This window comes from Papaver somniferum, chromosome 7 (genome assembly GCF_003573695.1).
Source record: "Papaver somniferum cultivar HN1 chromosome 7, ASM357369v1, whole genome shotgun sequence".
Lineage (NCBI taxonomy): Eukaryota > Viridiplantae > Streptophyta > Magnoliopsida > Ranunculales > Papaveraceae > Papaver > Papaver somniferum.
In genome coordinates, this window is record NC_039364.1 from 68,484,406 (window position 1) to 68,504,679 (window position 20,274).

Sequence of the window (20,274 nt, forward strand, 5' to 3'; positions counted from 1 at the left end):
TTACGACTTAGACTTGCATCAAGTAAATGTGAAAAACGATCCTTTATTGTAAATATACATGTGATAACCTGAAGGCCATGCATAAATAAAGGAACACTTAGTCTTTAAACTTAAGGAATCAAAGTATATATGAAATTAAGCAAGTCTCCTAAAAATGATATATCTAAATTTTTAAAAAACCATCAATGTTTTTGGTTTTTGATGAAATTACTATAAATATGTGCGTAGACCTCAAGATCTGTTGGAGAAGTCCATACTCTTGGTCTTGTATGTTAAGACATACTACTTATGAATAATTATTTTGGCTTTATGCGTATATCATTATGGTTTTTCGAAATAAAAGATATTAATGAAGCTCACAATGTAATAGTAACATATCATGTGCATCACTAAGGCTCTCATATAAAACATATACTGAATATTCGAACAACTTTGAGATAACAACATAATTAGCAAAATTTATGTCATAGTTAAAAGAAGATATAAATTTAATCTTCATGACGTCTTAATTCTAAAATAAAATGTATAATAAATGTTGATATGTTAGCCAAAGGCATAATGAATAGAAGAACATATAATGGGAGAGCTGTTAGAGCACTGCTCGGCCAAACTCGCTAGTTTTGGTATCTCAAGATTGTTGTCAATGTTAGATATACAAAACTATATCTTGATTTTTAGTCTGCTAAAATCATGTCTCAAATTATGGACAGTTTCACTTTGTTGTGGTTTTGATGTGTTTAGGCAATCTTAATGATGTTAGAATGATTCGTAATCTTAACAAAAATTGTGACTATATATATATATATATATATGATATCTTTCACTTTTGATTTTAAATTCAGTTGTGGGTGATATAAAATAAAGAAAGAAAATAAATTTATGCATCAATTTCATCCCGACCCATAACGCTTTGAAATCCAGATCTCTATATGGGTTTGACCATGGTCCGGAACTCGGGGTGTTACATGTATAACAAAACGAGAGATCATATCTTATGAAAATGGTTAAAAGCATGATAAATCATGCATAATTACCCATGCTTTGTGAATGTGTATTCTTTGTACAACTATGCAGTTTAAATAGATTTTCGAGTAAAACAGTTCCAAAGACACATTTTTGACTACAGAAAGGCTAGAAATCCAGCTAACCACCTAGAAGTTTGGTTGTTCATTTGAAGGCGAGGGCTTGCATTCCAAGATAATATAATTTGGATTTGAAAATTATTATTGGCTCATTGGTTCTCCTGAATAATCCAAAGGTTATGTTACCCTGACCATATATATTATGAGATTTTTTGGAACCAAAACGTATCTATGTTAGTGATGGCATGGTCTAAGAGAGTACATGGATATATCTTCTTAAGAATTCAGGATGATGATCCTTTTATCTAGCACCTCTATAAATATTGTGAATCTTTTCACGGTCAAACAGTAAATAATGAAAAACCAAAAATTATTGATCCACCACTTCATAGTTTTTGTCAATAAAGAAATATTGATAATAACCAAACTAACTAACATTAAATAGATTTCAAATAGATCGAAAGAAAGTTATTCATGATGTTTCAGTGGTTTGTTCTCAAGAATTTGATTTTGATATGAGACAGTAAACATTCCATATTCGATTCACAAGCTATTAGTTACGAGTAATAATTTTGGTTAATGGATTGATGCTATGTTAGCTAAAATCAATGGTTGAAGTCAAGTGTCGGATATTGTTTAATTTCTCGAGCGACACAAATGAGTTGTATGAAAATGGGTGTTTCATACTTGGTGTGACTGTAATTGCAATGTTAATTAACAATAAAAAGATAAATTTGTAACCAAAGATTTTACCCAGATACGAGGCATTGATTATAAATAAGTTTTTTTTCGTGTCAAATAAAAATTTATTCATAATTATTATAACAATATTAGTAGCTCACTACGACTTAGACTTGCATCAAGTAAATGTGAAAAAAAATTACTTTATTATAAATATACACGTGATAACCCGAAGGCCATGCATAAATAAAGGAACACGTAGTCTGCAAACATAAGAAATCAAAGTATATATGAAATTAATCAAGTCTCCCAAAAATGACATATCCAAATTTTTAAAAAACCATAAATGTTTTTGGTTTTCAATGAAATTACTATAAATCTGTGCATATACCTCAAGATCAGTTGGAGAAGTCCATACTCTTGGTCTTGTATGTTAAGACATACTACTTACGAATAATGATTTTGGCTTTATGCATATATCATTACGAGTTTTCGCAATAAAAAATATTAATGAAGCTTACAATATAATGATAACATATCATATGGATTACTAAGGCTCTCATATAAAACATACGTCGAATATTCAAACAATTTTGAGATAACAACATAATTAACAAACTTTATTTCATATTTAAAAGAAAATATAAATTTAATCTCCATTACGTCTTAATTCTAAAATAAAACGTATAATGATGTTGATATGTTAGCCAAAGGCATAATGAATAGAAGAATATATTAGGGGAGAGCTGTTAGACCACTGCTCGATCAAACTCGATAGTTTTGCTATCTCAAGCTTGTTGTCAATGTTAGATATACAAAACTATATCTTGATTTCTAGTCTGCTAAAGTCATGTCTCAAACTAGGATTAGGTATGGTAGTTGAGTATCATACATCACTGAATAAACCTAGAGAATTGAAGACTGAAGAACAAACGAGGACATTTGCGATAACTTCATTAACAAATAGGTGTGTGAAGACTGACCTATCCTATTTACTCATGGCATATAATATTTTATCTTATGAAACTATATCGTATGATTTTAGTAGATTTAATATTGCAGAAAAGAAACTCTCAAAATATGATTCAAGCAATGAATGTTAATGGATCCTTAACAATCTTAGTTATAACAATTTATTGTTTATAAAATATTTTTGTTTCAAGTTGATCATTTGGGAATTTCCCAAGCAACAATGCATATTGTACATAGCCATTGAGAATGTTTCAAATTTAATTGTGAGAAATTAGAACTGCTTTGCGCAAGGTACGTATACTTGTATGCATCACGAAGTCAGTCTGAATTCCGCGGACTTGGCCAGGTGCACCTGAGTGCATAATGCATATTCTTATAGGAAATAGGCTTTGACCAGGTGCACCTGAGGGCATACTGCATATTTTTATAGGAAATAGGTTTTGTTCAGGTTGCATCTGAGTGCATAATGAATCTTTGGTCTTGTGTCAATTTTTTCTTTTTGAAATATCAAAAATGGATCCTGTTTTATCGATCTTTTTGATCCCATTCAAAAAAATATAAATTTTATTAAAAAACGACTTATATCTTGGAAGTTATGACTTTCTCGGGGTTAATTTTAAATCGGATAGAAAAAAATAAATAGCACAAAAAAAAGATAAAGTAAGGGGTATTGTGTGTTTCCCCTCAAAAGAGATACCTAGTTTGCATTACCCCTTTTAAGATCATTAATAAGTGAAACCCACATATATTATAACTGCCGTTATCACCTAGTTAATTGTACGTGTGTATTATGTGCGTGGGCTATAATAAAATAATAAATTTGTAAAAGCCAAAAGTACCCTTTAGACCAAATGAGAAACTGGACAGGTGTCGTAATTGATCTTACGGTCAGAAACAACTGAAACAAATTAACGGTTAGATTGACAAATTGACATGTTAGAAATGAATCTGAAGTCAAGAATAGATCAAAGATCCTTTCTTCTTCATCATCGTCGTCTTCGACCAAATTTCTATGCTACTAATTTTCTTCCAAGATGAAATATAAATGAAATTGGATTTGGTGAAGGTTATCCCAATTGCAGAGATCATTTCTTATTCTTTACCACCACCACCATCAAAATATTTGGATAACGTTGGTGCAACATTACGTACATCAAGTGAATGTTCATATTGAGATTGTTGGTTCTTAATTGCAGTAGTATTAGTCAAATTGATGTCTCCCATCTTCGAAAAAATTAAATACCGAAAGTAAGCAGTAGAAAAAAAAAGTTTTAATGATATGGTTTTCTTAGTGACTAGCTAGTAGCACAGTTGATTATCTCTGTATATATGCTACCAAAAAATGCACAAATACAATTGATTATCTCTGTATCAAACTAACAATATGGTTGATTAGTTTGATTGGGATTCTACAAGATTGAAGTCCAGTATGATATAAGAAAAAACACCTAGTACCGACCTTTCGTTTGATATTGACACAAAGATTTACGAAAAACCCTAAATTGGTTAAAATTTAGAAACTCATTGTTTTAAGGAAGATTTAAATGGGTATGAAGCATATAACTTATTGATTATAAATCAGAGGTCAGATTCAATTTATATTATTACAAATTCATAAGGGAAATCGGATTTCAATGAACAACAAATCCTTACTGTTATGGAGTTTTTCTCATTTTTTTTTTTTGAAACGACAAAATTTGAAGAAATAACATCAAAATCAGCCAAATAGAAAGAAAACACAACTTTTTTTTGATCCGAATTATTTGGTGAATTCTTCGATTATGGAATCTTCTTCACGAACAATGAACTATGATAATGTTGTAAGAGAAAATCAAATCCCCCTTTTGTTTTCGATTCCTTGCGGTTTAGATTCAGGTGAAACTTTTGATTCTGTCTTTGATTTTGTTGGCGGTTTTTTATGGTTTGGATTAAGATGACACTTACGATTTTGTCTTTGATTTGTTGTGTTTATTCGATGAAACTATCGATTTCAGATTTCGTTAATCTGCTTGTGGTTTGATTAGGCTAGGAATTTATTGATTACTTGAAGAGAATTTTGAGGTTCTTAAAAATAATTATTTATTTATGACACACGCGCATCTTGTAGGTGCACAATTAACTGAATGATAACGATAAGTATCACATAGGTGGGTTTCATCTATTGACGAATGAGTTGAAGAAGGGGCAATACAAATATGCATCTTTTTTGAGAGGGAAACACAAATGGCATATTAGACTAACTCTTTTCAACCCAACCCAAATTTTTATATGTCCTCTACAACCACACTTTAGTGTTTTAAGAATAAAAATAGAAAGAAATTGCTTAGTTAGTCATGATGCCAACCATAAGATTGGTGGATCTCTTTCATAGGCTCGACATTATTATTCAAAACGGCGTGGGAGCGCAGATTGTTGCTAGACTCCCACCCATTCCTATGTAAATTTTTACTCATTATTTTTCAATAATAATTTAGTTTATTAGTAAAAAAAAAAATTACAATTTACTAAATTATCCGACCGCCAGAACACGCGTTATTTTAAACTTTAAAACCCTCATTTCCTTCTAAAAAGCGGGTTATCTCCTCTAAAAAGTGCTCACACCGTCTAAACGGGCCGTGTCCTATTTTTTAAACGGGTATCCGTACTCCATCGTTTCAGAAGGATGATGACAGAAAACCCCTGAATGGAACTACTTAATTACATGTATGTAGCTTAATAAGAAGACAGGCCAGCTTATATATGAACGTCGTCGTAATATATACGCGGTATATTTTTAATTGCGTACAATTCACACCTTCTCTCTCTCCTTATAATCTCTATATCTCTCTCTACATAAACTTTCAGTTTAAAACATAAAAAAAAAAAAAAAAAATCGAGACGAAACCTAAAACCCCAAATCCTTCTTTCTTCTTCTTCATCTTCCCCCTTTTTTGTTTTCAAACTTGAGTACTCTCTCTCTTTATACTACTAGTGAATTTTAGGGTTTCATTATTGAATACTCCCTCAGTAGTTGTAGTGGACGAGAAGATTAGTTGAAGATTTCAATCGTCACTGCAGAGGTGAATACAAAACAAAACCCTAACTTAATATTTTCAATTTCTTAGTGCGTGGTTGCTCGTTTTTGGAGTTTAAGAGCTCGATTTGGTGTTTTTCAATTGTTATTTTTAGGGTTTATTAAGTGTTTAGGGTTTTGATTTGAAAGTTTGATTTAGTGTGTGAGAAGAAGAGTTCGCGAAGTGATAGAAGATTTGATTTTTGTTGTTGTAGAGTCATGGCGGCTGAGAAACTTAGGGATTTAAGTCAACCGATTGATGTTCCCGGACTGGATGCTACGGTTGCTGCTTTTTATGGAACGGGATCTAAAGAAGAGGTGAATTTCTTGGAGTTACTGTTTTCTGAATATTTGTGTGTTTCGTAACCTTTTTTTCCCTGTTTTTTGTAATGGTTGATTAGGGTGATTACTTACTTATTTGATCCGTATGTAATGTTGAATCTTACCTGCTTTAGAAGTTATACTATGCTAGGGTTCTATCAATGACAATGTGTATTTTACAAAGTATGATTGGAGATTAAAATAGCAAAGCAAATAACTATACCAGGGTTGCCTGCATTGCCCACTTAGGCCGACACTTGTCCAGCTTGTATCTCAGTGAGACTCAATTGAGCTTCCTTCATCTGTCTGGTCCAAATGTTTTGGTGTTTCTTTCTAGCAGGTGAAAATGTAATTGGAAATCATAATCTCCTAAACCTAGTACAGTTCTTTTTCATGGAGACGTTTTAAAACATCTCTGACGACTGAGTCAGTTCCCAGAAACCCTTGGTTGTTGTACAACTTTCTGCATTTTGATTTTTTGAGTTTTGAGGAGATTATAAGTTATCTATAGCCACAATGAAATGGCAGTAAAGACATACCGTCGCCAGGATTATTATTTTTCTGTTTTGGGGATATCAATTTGAGATAACCACATTAGGGAAGTATGAGAATATGTGCAAGGATTATGAAGGACATTAATTGTTTTGTTGTCAAGTTGAAGACTTTTAAGCCACCAGAAGTAAAAATACGAAAATCCAGAGCATGTACAGGGTCTAACTCTCTTTTGCCTTTAAATATTAGTCTGGTCTCTTTTGCCTTTAAATATTAGTCTGGTTGTTGTAACTGCGAATCTCAATCATTTCCATTTCTGGAACTGGTTGCTACTATTCCTAGAAGATTGCAACTGACATCAGTCTCTTTGTTGCGTTGTGTGATATAATTTGGAGAGATTCCTGCGTTGTCTTTTCCATGGTTCTGTTACATGATTCGTAGTATTAATTTTCCTTTTGGTTGGCAGAGAACAGCAGCAGATCAAATTTTGCGGGAGTTGCAGAACAACCCAGATATGTGGTTGCAAGTGGTTCACATTCTACAGAACTCTCAGAACTTGAATACTAAGTTCTTTGCATTGCAGGTTAGTTCTGCTCCATGTTGTGGAAGGCTGTGAATTCATGTTGCATCTACACTTCTTAGGGTGCATCTTTCAAAGTTGGGGTTGTCTTTCTAAATACCAGGAGATAACTAGGTAGTGGGGTTTAGAGTTTAGTTTTTCTTCATTCAGTTACACATTGTCATTTCTTGCATACAGGTTCTCGAAGGTGTGATTAAGTATAGGTGGAATGCATTGCCCGTTGAACAAAGGGATGGAATGAAAAATTACATATCAGAAGTGATTGTACAGGTAAATGAATTAGGTTACTAAATTATGTTGTGTAAAGTTGATATAGTTCCAACATGAAACATTTTCTTAATGACAATTTATCTTTCGTCTCCCGTAGCTTTCAAGCAACGATGCTTCTTTTCGTCGGGAAAGGCTGTATGTTAACAAACTCAATATTATCTTAGTTCAGGTAAAAATCACGGCATATACTTAAATATTCATTTATGAACTCCTGTTGCAAATATGTTGAATCACACCTTGTTTCCTAAGGAATTAAAGGAAAACTTTTCGTTCTGCATATTTTCATTTGTGAAATATACTGCTTGAGAATCATGTTATGCTTTGGATCTAGTGTAGTTGTTCCTTTTACTTGCTTACTTGCTTCTTTGTTGGATCTGTTTAAACCTATAGAGCAATTATCACCATCCTCAGAGCAAGGATTTTTTTTTTACTGCTATTCATCATCATGAAAGAGTTTTTACCCATCAGCACCATCTTCTTCTGCTAGTTAAGTCAGAATATTTTTGTGAGGAATTTTTGTTGTGGCTCAAATCCACCCAATTTTAGAGTGTTATAAGGGATGATGCAAATGATCATAAACTTTAGGTTAGGGTATGCTAGGATTGAACGGTTTATGTATTTTTTTTTCTTCTAATGCTTGAACTCAATGCTGTTTGCTTTTAAAACCACAGATCTTGAAACATGAGTGGCCAGCTAGGTGGCGAAGCTTTATTCCGGATCTTGTTTCAGCAGCGAAGACAAGTGAAACAATATGTGAGAATTGCATGGCTATATTAAAGGTAATATATTGGATTTGAGATTCATTTTTTCTGTGATCGTATCTGTTTTAGCATGTCAATGACTACAAGTTTTTTGACATGGTGAAAAAATATTTAATACGTGTTATCTTTTTCTCAGCTTCTCAGTGAAGAGGTGTTTGACTTTTCACGTGGTGAAATGACTCAGCAGAAGATCAAAGAGCTAAAACAATCATTGAATAGGTATTGTTTTAATGGCCTTGCTAATCTCATTGTTCTGTTACATTATCATGTGTCTACGGGGTTACTTATCGAGTAGAAAAATTGTGATTGTACATATGTTAGAAGTTAGAAAAATTCCTTGGACACGGAATCTGCTTCGTAACTGTTAGTCAACCCTTGTATCATCTGTAGTTGGTCTTCGTCGGATGGTTTGTTTTTCTCTTACTGTAGCTTACACACAAGTTTTTCTTGCAGTGAGTTTCAACTTATTCACGAGCTATGCTTATATGTACTATCTGCATCTCAAAGAACTGAGCTTATAAGGGCAACACTGGCTACGTTGCACGCTTTCCTTTCATGGATTCCTCTGGGCTACATCTTTGAATCCCCACTGGTTTGTGCACTAATTACTAGACTGTTTTCATTTTTTATTTCAAATAAAGAAAGTCTAGAACGGTCGGAAATAAACTCATGTTTAGGAGAACACGATCTTTTAGTCAATCCTGGTGTCTCTTCCTTCTGATCTTCTGTAGGCTAATTGACTAATGCATATTTCTTTTCCTTTTTTTTTTTTAGTTTTTGTATATTATAGCTAGAGACATTTTTGAATTTCTTTCCTGTGGCGGCATATAGAATCTTACTCTCCAATGTTTAGGAGAACACGATCTTTTAGTCAATCCTGGTGTCTCTTCCTTCCGATCTTCTGTAGGCTAATCGACTAATGCATATTTCTTTTCCTTTTTTCTTTTTTATATATATATATTATAGCTAGAGACACTTTTGAATTTCTTTCCTGTGGCGGCATATAGGAATCTTACTCTCCAATGTTTGTCAGAGGTACTACTAAACTTTCTCTCCCCTCCCCCTACTAGAGTTCCTCTTTGTTCTTTCTTCGATGTACTGATAACCCCTCTATGTTCACAGGTTGCTGCCCTTCAGTTTGGAGACTTCTATAACATGCAGTATGTGAAAATGTACACTGTTTTCATTGCACAATTGCAGGTATTTCAGATCACAAAGGACCCAATTGCCTAACTGATAAGTGTCTATGTCCAGTGCACTTTGTAACTTGAGTTCTGATGATTTCCTTGTCTTTGTATTTGTTGATCTGGTTTTGCAGAATATTCTTCTGCCCGGAACAAACCTTCCTGATGCATATGCACAGGGTTCTACTGATGAGCAGGTAGAATACTTTTTCCTGTAGTATTGTTTTCTTGACATCTTTGAGGCATGAATATTTTTTGATCTTTTCTAATTGTTATATTTCTTATGATTTTGTCAGGCATTTATTCAGAATTTGGCAATGTTTTTTACTGCATTTTTCAAGGCAAGTTTCGCAACAACATATACAATGTTGTGGAAATGAATGTTAACTAAGGAGCTTGATCAAATTGGAAAATAAAAGCTGCTTTGATTTATCAGCTATATAGTGATACTTCAGTGCTTTGCTGTGTTTTAGTCCTCAAACTGGAGTATCTGTTGCTGTTAACTCGCGCTGTCTGTCCCTTTGTATGGTTCTGTTTTAACATTTTTTTAATTTTTTTGCTGTTTATGCAGTCTCATATTCGAGTACTTGAAGTCACCCCGGAGAATATAGCTGCACTTCTAATGGGTCTTGAGTATCTGATTGGAATCTCATATGTAGATGATACTGAGGTTTTCAAGGTTGACTTTCTTGCTAATGAGTCTCTGTGAAATTAAATCTTGTTTGTTCTGTACTAATTAGCTGCAACGGAACAGGTCTGTTTGGATTATTGGAACTCTTTAGTCTTGGAGCTGTTTGAGGCACATAATGCGTTGGATAGCCCTGCTGCGACCGCAAATGCTATGGGTCTTCAGGTTTGGCATCTTAAGTCGTATTCTTAAACAAATCCGCAAGTAGACAGATCAAAGTGCTTAAAAAATGACTGTCCTGTATGTTTTCAATTCGAGTTTGAGAGTTTGAGTGCAGCACTAACATGTTTTAATGACTCAATTTTTGTCTTGATTCTACAGATGCCAATGCATTCCGGCATAGTTGATGGTGTGGGATCTCAAATTGTACAGCGACGTCAACTCTATGCAGCTCCTATGTCTAAGTTGAGACTGCTTATGATCTGTCGTATGGCCAAGCCTGAAGAGGTTTTGATCGTTGAAGATGAAAATGGCAATATTGTGCGTGAAACCATGAAGGACAACGATGTCCTTGTTCAGTATAAGGTTTGTTCTCTCTCTTTGAAAATGTCTGTCTGCTTTGTATATATCCAATCCTACTATTAGATTCACGGATATCAATGTGTACTCACAACTATTATGTTCTTATTCTTTTTATTTCAGTTCTCACAAGGCATATAAAAAGTTGGTTACTTTTGCATTTAAATACTGAGTTCTAGAGATAATTGTGTTCAATCCTTCATTCCTAATATTAGTTCTATGGTTTTTTCTTCTTGCTTATGACCATTGCTCTTTACTTTCAGATAATGAGGGAGACACTGATATACTTGTCGCACCTTGATCATGAGGATACCGAACATCAGGTAGATAACTCTCTCTCTCTCTCTGGCATCTTACTGAAATATTGAATTAGCCTATGCATTCACATTTCCATTGTTCACCTGCTTTTCTTTGGCTTTCGGTTTCCTTTGACGGGTCCACGAGTTCTGTATTTTCTGTCCTTTTTGATCCCTTGATATTTCTTAACCACTGTATCTCATGGAACTTATGGTTATGTGCTAATATGTTTGTGGGGTGAACAGTATTGATTTTCTTTTTGTGTGGTTGCTCTAGATGTTGAAAAAGCTGAGTAAACAGTTAAATGGCGAGGATTGGTCATGGAACAACTTAAACACATTGTGCTGGGCAATAGGGTCTATATCCGGGTCCATGATGGAAGAGCAGGTACCTTCTCTCCTAGGTTCTGTGGAAATGTATGAGCAAAGTGTGCACCTTTTACATGTTCTCTATTGAGCAATGCCGTGGGTACAGTTGTCGGTGTACGACACCCGGTCTAAAGTGACTGACTCAATGACCTTAGAAAACTAAGTTAGGCTTAGGTTTATGGTATCCATGCTCTTCAGGAAATTAACTGGCTACCTGAAGGCTTTACATATCCGACTGGTACAAATTTTGAGTTTACTGGCTAGTTAGAGCTGTCCGACTCGGGTGCCATTATGTATCAACATTGGATATTTTTAAAACAAGAACTCGTTATACAGTTCTTTTTCTTCAAGCAGGAGCCATTTTTCTCAGAGATGATTAGTCCGATTGTATGGTACCAAAGTTGTTTTTGGTCTTCCTGGAAAGGCGTTTTGATTGCTCATACGTTTTACATTCTCATTCATTTAATTGGTATCTGTTGATAGTAGATTCAATTGTTGCCCAAACTGTTTTGTGTTTCACAATTCTGTCTATCAATTGTTTTTCCTCCTGTAGAATGTTTTTCCTCCTGTAGAATGCTTAGTACTTGCTGTATCTTTTTTCATCTTTATGCTGTTTTACACTTCCTTGTCTTGTATATTTTTTCCCAGGAAAACAGGTTTCTTGTAATGGTGATTCGAGATTTACTAAACTTATGTGAAATCACAAAAGGGAAAGACAACAAAGCTGTAATTGCGAGTAACATCATGTAAGAGTCCTTATCAATGAAACGTTGAACTTGGTTTATAGTTTTGACTTGTTATTTACAATCTGCTGTTGCTGTTTCATTAGGTATGTTGTCGGACAGTACCCGAAGTTTTTGAGAGCTCACTGGAAATTCTTGAAAACTGTTGTGAATAAGCTGTTTGAATTCATGCATGAAACACATCCTGGAGTGCAGGTTAGTTGTTTTGGGCTCCGTCGCAAAATCTGTATCAAGATGTTTCTACTGCATGTTTAGATGTATAGATGCAGATGCTTTAGCATTTATCTTCTTCTTCCACATGCATCAAAAATAAAAAAAAATTCTTTAACATACAAAACTGACCTTTTTTTCTTTCAGGATATGGCCTGTGATACGTTCTTAAAGATAGTCCAAAAGTGCAAGCGCAAATTTGTCCTTGTACAGGTAAGTTGTCAGATATGTATCATATGTTGATGATGTATGTATTCATTGGTAGTCAGGACTGACGATTTGCTTCTGATTTGCAGGTTGGAGAGAGTGAGCCTTTCGTATCCGAGCTTCTAACAGGCCTTCCAACTACAATTGTGGATCTTGAGCCTCATCAGATTCATACATTTTATGAATCAGTAAGTTTTCTGCTCTTAGTTAAGATGGCTAGTTTTATATGTACATTTATATACTATGGTTCAAGCAGACTTCTGTTCTTCTTTGAAGGTTGGTACCATGGTGCAAGCAGAGTCTGACCCCCCAAAAAGGGATGAGTATCTCCAGAGATTGATGGAATTGCCAAATCAGGTGAGATTTTAGGCTGTTATCGTGTAATTGGTGTGCCTACTGCTTACCTGCATCTTTTTGTATGCCTTTCTTTTTCCGGGTTCTGATTCAGTACGTTCTTATAGCTTGGGGATTTATGAGCACCTTTTATTGTGCAGAAATGGGCTGAAATTATTGGACAAGCACGCCAGAGCGTTGACTTTCTGAAGGATCAAGATGTGATTCGGACTGTATTGAACATATTGCAGGTATTTTATCTGTTGTCAAGCTAGTGGCTACTAGCTTCAACTGTCATCATGCTTTGTAGTTTCGAGGGGCTGTTTAGTTCCACGTCGTGATATTGATTTTACTTGGCATTGCTACTTGACAGACAAATACAAGTGTTGCTACTGCACTAGGAACATTTTTCTTACCACAAATATCTTTGATCTTTTTGGACATGCTGAATGTGTACAGGTATTTCTTGTCTACTTATATCTTGTGAACAACATACTCATTGATTATAATATCTGACACTTAGTTGTGTAACTAAGCCAGTCTTATTTTCTGTGTGACTGTTGAACAGAATGTACAGCGAGCTTATTTCAAGTAGTATCGCTGAGGGTGGGCCCTTCGCGTCAAAAACTTCCTGCGTAAAACTTCTGCGGTAAGTGCAAGATAGACCCGGATATTAACATCAAACTCTCTCATTTATTTAACACTATTTTTGTTAATTTTCTCATAATTCAACTGACACTCAACTGACACGATTTGGCCTAGCAGATCAGTAAAAAGGGAGACTCTCAAGCTCATTGAGACATTTCTGGACAAGGCTGAAGATCAACCCCAAATTGGAAAGCAGTTTGTGCCGCCAATGATGGATCCTGTTCTTGGTGATTATGCGAGAAATTTGCCTGATGCGAGGGAGTCCGAAGTTCTTTCACTATTTGCAACAATCATAAACAAGTTAGCGTTCCCTCTTATTGATTCAATTTTATTCTTTTTTTCATTTAGATCATTGTCAAGTGTAGTAGGGAATTTTCTTGATGTTCATGGTTTTTGAACTAGCAATTCGACTTCATAGCAGGATTAAGTTTGACAGTCTGTCTTAGCTTTCATAGTACCTCAATTTCCTGATGAATTTGTTTCCATGTTGTAGGTACAAAGGTGTGATGACAGAGGATGTTCCTCACATATTCGAAGCTGTTTTTGAATGTACTCTTGGGGTGAGGAAACTCTTTTTTTGTTGAACTATTCATCCGTCTCGGTTTTGTAACTGATGTTCAAGTTGCCTTTTTTCTTATCATTCCAGATGATTACAAAGAACTTCGAAGACTATCCCGAGCACCGTCTTAAATTCTTTTCGTTACTGCGAGCGATTGCTACACATTGTTTCCCAGCTTTAATTATTTTGTCGAGCCAGGTTGGTCACGAACCGTTGTCACCTTTTGTTTTTGCAATTTTGTCCATCTTTTTTGTTTTTTTCTTCCTTAAAATTCATTTATTCAGTGTTATGACCCTTTATGTTTGCTTCGTTCTCTGTGCACATCAGCAATTGAAGCTCGTCATGGATTCCATTATATGGGCTTTCAGACACACAGAAAGAAATATTGCTGAAACTGGGCTCAACCTCCTGTTGGAGATGCTGAAAAATTTTCAGGTTTCCGAGTTTTGCAATCAGTTCCACCGGACTTACTTCGTGACAATCGAGCAAGAGATTTTTGCTGTCTTAACTGATACATTTCATAAACCTGGTTTCAAGCTACATGTTCTAGTCCTGCAGCACTTATTTTGCCTGGTATATAATTCGTATCATGTCCTTCCTGATCAGAAATCAAATGTATTGGAAACATGATTTAAACATAGTATGTAATTCATTTGCAGGTGGACTCTGGCTCATTAACAGAGCCTCTGTGGGATGCGACATCTGTGCCTTACCCTAACAACACAGTGTTTGTTCGTGAATACACTATTAAGCTTCTGGGTTCATCATTTCCCAACATGACTACTGCAGAGGTAGGGATTACTACTGGACCAAATTGTTAGTATTTAATTTCTTTTTGGTTAAGATAATGAATAAAAGTACTTCTCTTTACAGGTCACACAGTTTGTAAGTGGGCTGTTTGACTCAAGAAATGACCCTGCCAGTTTCAAGAATCATATCCGAGACTTCCTTGTGCAGTCCAAAGAATTCTCAGCTCAGGTAATTGCATTTAAACACTTAATCTGCATGAGACAATACCTTAAGAGTTGACAGTCAGCTCTGTAATTGTTTGTGAAGTCCACTACTTTGTATGAGATTGGGCTATGAATAATTTTGGCACCCAATTGGTATATGGGCTTAATTAGTAGCTGTGGTTGGTTGTGCTTATTTGCAGGATAACAAGGATCTTTATGCTGAGGAGGCAGCTACTCGGAGAGAAAAGGAGCGTCAGAGGATGCTTACAATCCCAGGACTTATTGCTCCCAGTGAGCTACAAGATGAGATGGTTGATTCATAGTGAATTTGGATCAATCCCAAATGGGTTTGTTCATTTTGCTAACTGTAGCCCTTCTCCTCGCTTTCACTCTAAAGATTTTCTCAAGGGGAGCTTTAGAATGACTGATCACAGGCTTCTCTGCGGTGTCGATCCAAAATCACCTCTCTTGTTATTTTTATTTTTATATTTTGTTCATTTCTCCCTGATCTTGTTCTTTTAGATTAGTGGTGGTGGTTGTGGTTGGGTAGGCTGATTGTTTGGGGGGTGGGAGCGCCACCTCTAGGGAACAACAAGGGCTTTCTTTGGACTGCTGGTGATACTTGCAGGATGCCGGAGCTTGTTGGTTGAAGTAGGTAGGGGTAGCTCTTGGTTTGTTGGGTTTTGTTTTATAGGGTTTAAATATTATATTCAATGCTAATGTAGAGAAAGAAAGTATTAGTAACAATTTTCTGGCCACTTCCAGAGGTTTGTGTTTTTCTTGCTTGTTGCTTATGAAGGGGCATGTATTGATTAGTGATGTTTTGGAGCATGCCTCTTTAGAATTGATTGTTGGCCAGTGAAATCGATATTTTGTATACCGACTCTAAAAAGATATGTGCCTATGTTTTTCTTTTAGTTTCATCTAGTATTTCCTAGCTTTTCTTCCTTCAGAGAGCCTACATGGGATTGTTTATTTTATTGGTTTAAAGTTTAAACCTGATGTTAGCTCAACCCTATCAGTTATGTTATAGATTGTCTACATTCAATCCTTCCTATCCGGTCCCCTAAATCTTTAGGGTGGAATAAAGTTTAAGCCAATTGAAGTCCTCAACTCCTCATTATTGCTTTTTCAAATATTTGCAAATAAAAGGTAGTCCTCGTTATTGGTCAACCGGACAATTACATTTCATTTATTTGGTAGTAACGAGGAAGAAATCATGCAAGGGGATTCTTTTTTGTAAAAATGGTACTTCGAGCTTGGAAGGAGCAAAATAAAAATAAATATATATACTTCCAAGTAATTGCCAATATGTTATATATGAAGAAGAAATCATGTAAGGGGTTTCTTCCTTGTATAAATGGTACTTCGAGCTTGGAACAGGCATGAAGAAAATTAAAGAAAAATTGGATCACTTCTTACGGAAAAATTGGATCACTTCTTATCGTTAATAAATGGATCACTTCTTACGGACTCAAGGTGCTCTGGCGGGATCCTCACGTACAAGAAAAGATTGTAGTTAGTTTGATGACATTGCTGCTTCGGTCCAACCAAGAAATCCTTTGGATATGAAATGGATCTTGCTCTTTTGTTGATCTTCTGTATGAAAAAAACAAGTAAATGTTGTTAAATATATATATGGTTCCACAAATAAATCAAAAAGATCGTACTCTTTTGCGTTATTTCACACTACATTTTTGATTGTTTGATTGATTTAGTGATAACAAGAGCATCTCTTATTAGGGTTAAGGTCATAAAGAAAAATGACATCTAAGTGTGGATAAAAGAGAAAGTCTAGATTAGACTCTATAACATTGGGTCTTAGTCTAAATATGGGTAAAAGAGAAAGTCTACAACCTTTGGGGCTTATTCTGCTTCATCATTTGTTTCTAAATTATTTTTAAATAAAATTTATTAAATAGGATTTTGTGATTGGAGATAATTTTAGATAAAAAGTTTTATCTTTACTAAGTAATTGTAGTAAAGAACGACAAAAAAGAGCTTTTTTTTATAGAAAAAAACTTAGACCGAAGTCTAAGAACCAAACATAGTGTTGGCAAGGCTGCCACTTAGCCTGCCTACATTGTTTTTACAAAAGATAGCAAGATTAAGAGTATCCAAATTTTAAAGTCTATGGATAATTTTAAGACTAGTTAAAACAAAATAAATTGGATTTGTTCTTGTGACAGTGTCTTCACAGTGTCTTCTTCTTCTTCACTTCTTGAGGATTCATGGTAACTGAGGTTAAATCTTCCTTTGACTGCCTGATTGTATAGAATTTTAAATCTGATCAGAATTTCCCTGGATTCAGCTTGTATTTCTATATTGGTATGCTGCATTTCTTTGGCCCCGCTGAAAGCTAAGTCTGGTCCTCCTGTTGCTCCCCAATTTCCAGAGGGGCCTGGGTGTCCTCTGGTACCAATGTGGTTTCCTGCAAAATCCAAAATAGTCAGAGCAGAGAAATATATGGAACTTTCAGGGCCTTGTAGCGTGCATATTTTTATGATAACACCAAAGTCCTGTTTAGGATAATGGTTTAGATCATAAGGAGCAATAATGTTTTCCTCTGTGTCAGACTCTCCACCAGTAAGGGGGAAAGTATTCAATATATGATCTGGTAGGTTGTGTATTATGTTATGATCACATAAATGTTGTTTGATGCACAGAGAGGTTTGCCTGGCATTTGGCAGCATGTAGCGGCATAGATATTACTGTTTTCATTTGTAGCTCCAGACATATACCAAGAATTGGACCAATCCATGAAGTTTATAGTATTATCAAACTGGTCATGGGATGGGACAATAATTTCATGCCATACAGAAGTAGTTGTAGGGCAATTTAGGAATAAATGTGTCATGGTTTCCTCCCCACTGTTGCAAACTTGGCAAATAAGATCTATGTAATGCAGAATGGTGGCAGTTTTAGCATTGGTGGGTAGGATTTCATGAGCACACTTCAAAATAAAAATATTTATAACTGGAGCAATGTCCATTTTCCAGATAGCTACCCAGTTTCTTGTTAAAGGATCATTTCGATACAGATTATCTATCTTGGCCTTGTAGAGGGCTTTGACAGACAACTTGCCAGAGTCATTTAAGGTCCTATGAATATTGTCTTCCTCCCCTGGATGAGTAGTCAGAACCAAAATGGCCCGAGGTATATTGGGGTTGAAGATGTGTTGAACCAGAGTATAATTCTAGTTCCCATTGGGTTGCAGAAGATGTTCAACAATCTCAATGTGTTTGGAGCAGTGAGTAGGTTTGATGAGTCTAGCTGTGGAATTTGGGATCCAAAGATCTTCCCAGATTTTGATTTTCCTCCCATTACCAATTCTCCAAACACAGTGTTGTTGAATGTTATGAATGCCTTCAAGAATGCCTTTCCAAATCCATGAGTCTCTGTTAGAGCACTGCTCGGTCGAACTCGCAAGCGTTGATATCTCAAGCTTGTTTGTCAAGTTTAGTTGCCAAAACTATAAGTCTTGATTTCTAATTTACTTATATCTAAGTCTCGGATTAGGATAGAAAGTGTAGTTGAGCTCTAGACTCCACGGTTTTCACTATTGTATGTGAACTCAATGATTGAAGTGAGAATTTAGAATAATAACCTTGAATGGATATAAACATTGTATGTGAACTCATACTTGTGTAAGTCAAAAATCCTTGAACCAAAGTATGCGTACTTTACTGGTTAGGATGTCCAGAAGCTAAGTTCGCGTACCCGTACGCATACTGCCAGAAGTTCACATCCCGTGAATTTCTGCTGGAGTTTGTGAACTGAAAATAAACTCAATCTGGGTACTTAAGTATGTGTACCGGTATGCATACTTGAGTAGGTTATTTTCTAAAAAAGGGTTATTCGTGAACTAAGATATAAATAAACTAAGGAATCCAGTCTTTGCAAACCGTGGCTATAATGTTCATCATTCGATTCGAGTGAATCAAAATCGTTTTTGTTTCGAATGTGTCTTATATACTTCTATGAGATCTAAGCAATTGAATAACTCTCTAACTAGTTCTTTTGAGTCATTTGAACTAGTTATGGTGAAGATGAATAAGGTTGATATGAAAGTGCTCATATGGCTAACCATTGGTTAACTACTGTTGAACCAACTAGGTGAACACGTTTAGGTACGGTTACACAAACCTAAATGAACGTGCATTTCATTTGTGTATAAAAAGCTAAGTTCGATCTAACGGTTGAAAGATATTAGCTTGAATCTAATCAGGTTTTCGTCTAACGGTGAATATTTAATGCTTTGTTACTAAGCTAACATTGATTGCAAACCCTGATTTGAAAGTTTATATAAAGGAGAACTCTAGCAACTGGGAAACCAAATCCTCACACCTTCTGTGTGATACTAGTTGTATTAGCTAGAGTCGATTCTCCTTTAACCTTAGGTTTCTTCTCGAGACCCTGTAGGTTAACGACTTGAAGACTTCATTTGGATTGTGAAGCCAGACCCAACTATTCTCTTTGTAGTTGTGTGATCTGATCTTGTTGTTTCTATCGTATTTGAGTACAATCGTAAGATTGGCTTGAGATTGATTTCTCCGATAGGCAAGATATAAAAGAAGTCACAAACACCTTCGTCTCATCGTTTGTGATTCTGCAATATCTTCTTTCGCTAGTCGATTAAGATTATTGTGAGGTGATTGATAATTCTAGGTTGTTCTTCGGGAATATAAGTCCGGGTTTTCAATTGGTTCATGTTCACCTTGATTTATCAAAAGACGGAACAATAACTCATAGGCATTTATGTGGGAGACAGATTTATCTATTACGGTAGACTTTTCTGTGTGATGCAGATTTGTTTATTAAAGTCTACGACTTTGGGTCGTAGCAACTCTTAGTTGTGGGTGAGATAAGCTAAGGGAATCAAGTGCGTAGTATCCTGCTGGGATCAGATATGTAAGGAGCGCAACTATACCTTGGATCAGTGTGAGATTGATTGGGGTTCAACTACAGTCCAGACCAAAGTTAGTTTGTAGTAGGCTAGTGTCTGTAGCATCTTAATACAGTGTGTGTTCAATCTGGACTAGGTCCCAGGGTTTTTCTGCATTTGCGGTTTCCTCGTTAACAAAACTTCTGGTGTCTGTGTTATTTCTTTTCCGCATTATATTTTGTTATATAATTGAAATATCACAGGTTGTGCGTTGAATCGATCAATTGATCCAACCTTTGGTTGTTGATTGAAATTGATTGATCCTTGAACATTGGTCTTTGGTACCGTTCAAGTTAATTTCTCTTGTATTCAACCAGGCTCGCAAATTTCTATTTGTTTGAGCAAGGATTGAATCGAGAAATTGAGATATAACTCTTTGATATACTTTTTATTAAGATTGAGTCTGACT

The 20,274-nt window shown here is 35.3% G+C and overlaps 1 protein-coding gene across 1 annotated transcript; it reads left to right on the top strand.

The window, feature by feature from the left end:
• Nucleotides 1–5,578: 5,578 nt before the first annotated feature.
• Nucleotides 5,579–15,843, top strand: LOC113297552 (protein EXPORTIN 1A-like). The gene is made up of 32 exons (XM_026546057.1): nucleotides 5,579–5,794; nucleotides 6,003–6,105; nucleotides 7,067–7,183; nucleotides 7,358–7,450; nucleotides 7,548–7,619; nucleotides 8,122–8,229; nucleotides 8,348–8,430; nucleotides 8,665–8,803; nucleotides 9,178–9,246; nucleotides 9,334–9,411; nucleotides 9,530–9,592; nucleotides 9,692–9,736; nucleotides 9,967–10,074; nucleotides 10,150–10,248; nucleotides 10,405–10,608; nucleotides 10,866–10,925; nucleotides 11,176–11,286; nucleotides 11,916–12,013; nucleotides 12,097–12,205; nucleotides 12,368–12,433; nucleotides 12,517–12,615; nucleotides 12,704–12,784; nucleotides 12,922–13,011; nucleotides 13,134–13,219; nucleotides 13,329–13,409; nucleotides 13,526–13,708; nucleotides 13,902–13,968; nucleotides 14,055–14,165; nucleotides 14,295–14,540; nucleotides 14,627–14,758; nucleotides 14,841–14,945; nucleotides 15,121–15,843. The coding sequence occupies exons 2-32, from the start codon at nucleotides 6,007–6,009 to the stop codon at nucleotides 15,241–15,243; spliced, it is 3,225 nt and encodes a 1,074-aa protein (XP_026401842.1). The 5' UTR covers nucleotides 5,579–5,794; nucleotides 6,003–6,006; the 3' UTR covers nucleotides 15,244–15,843.
• The last annotated feature ends 4,431 nt before the right edge of the window (nucleotides 15,844–20,274 follow it).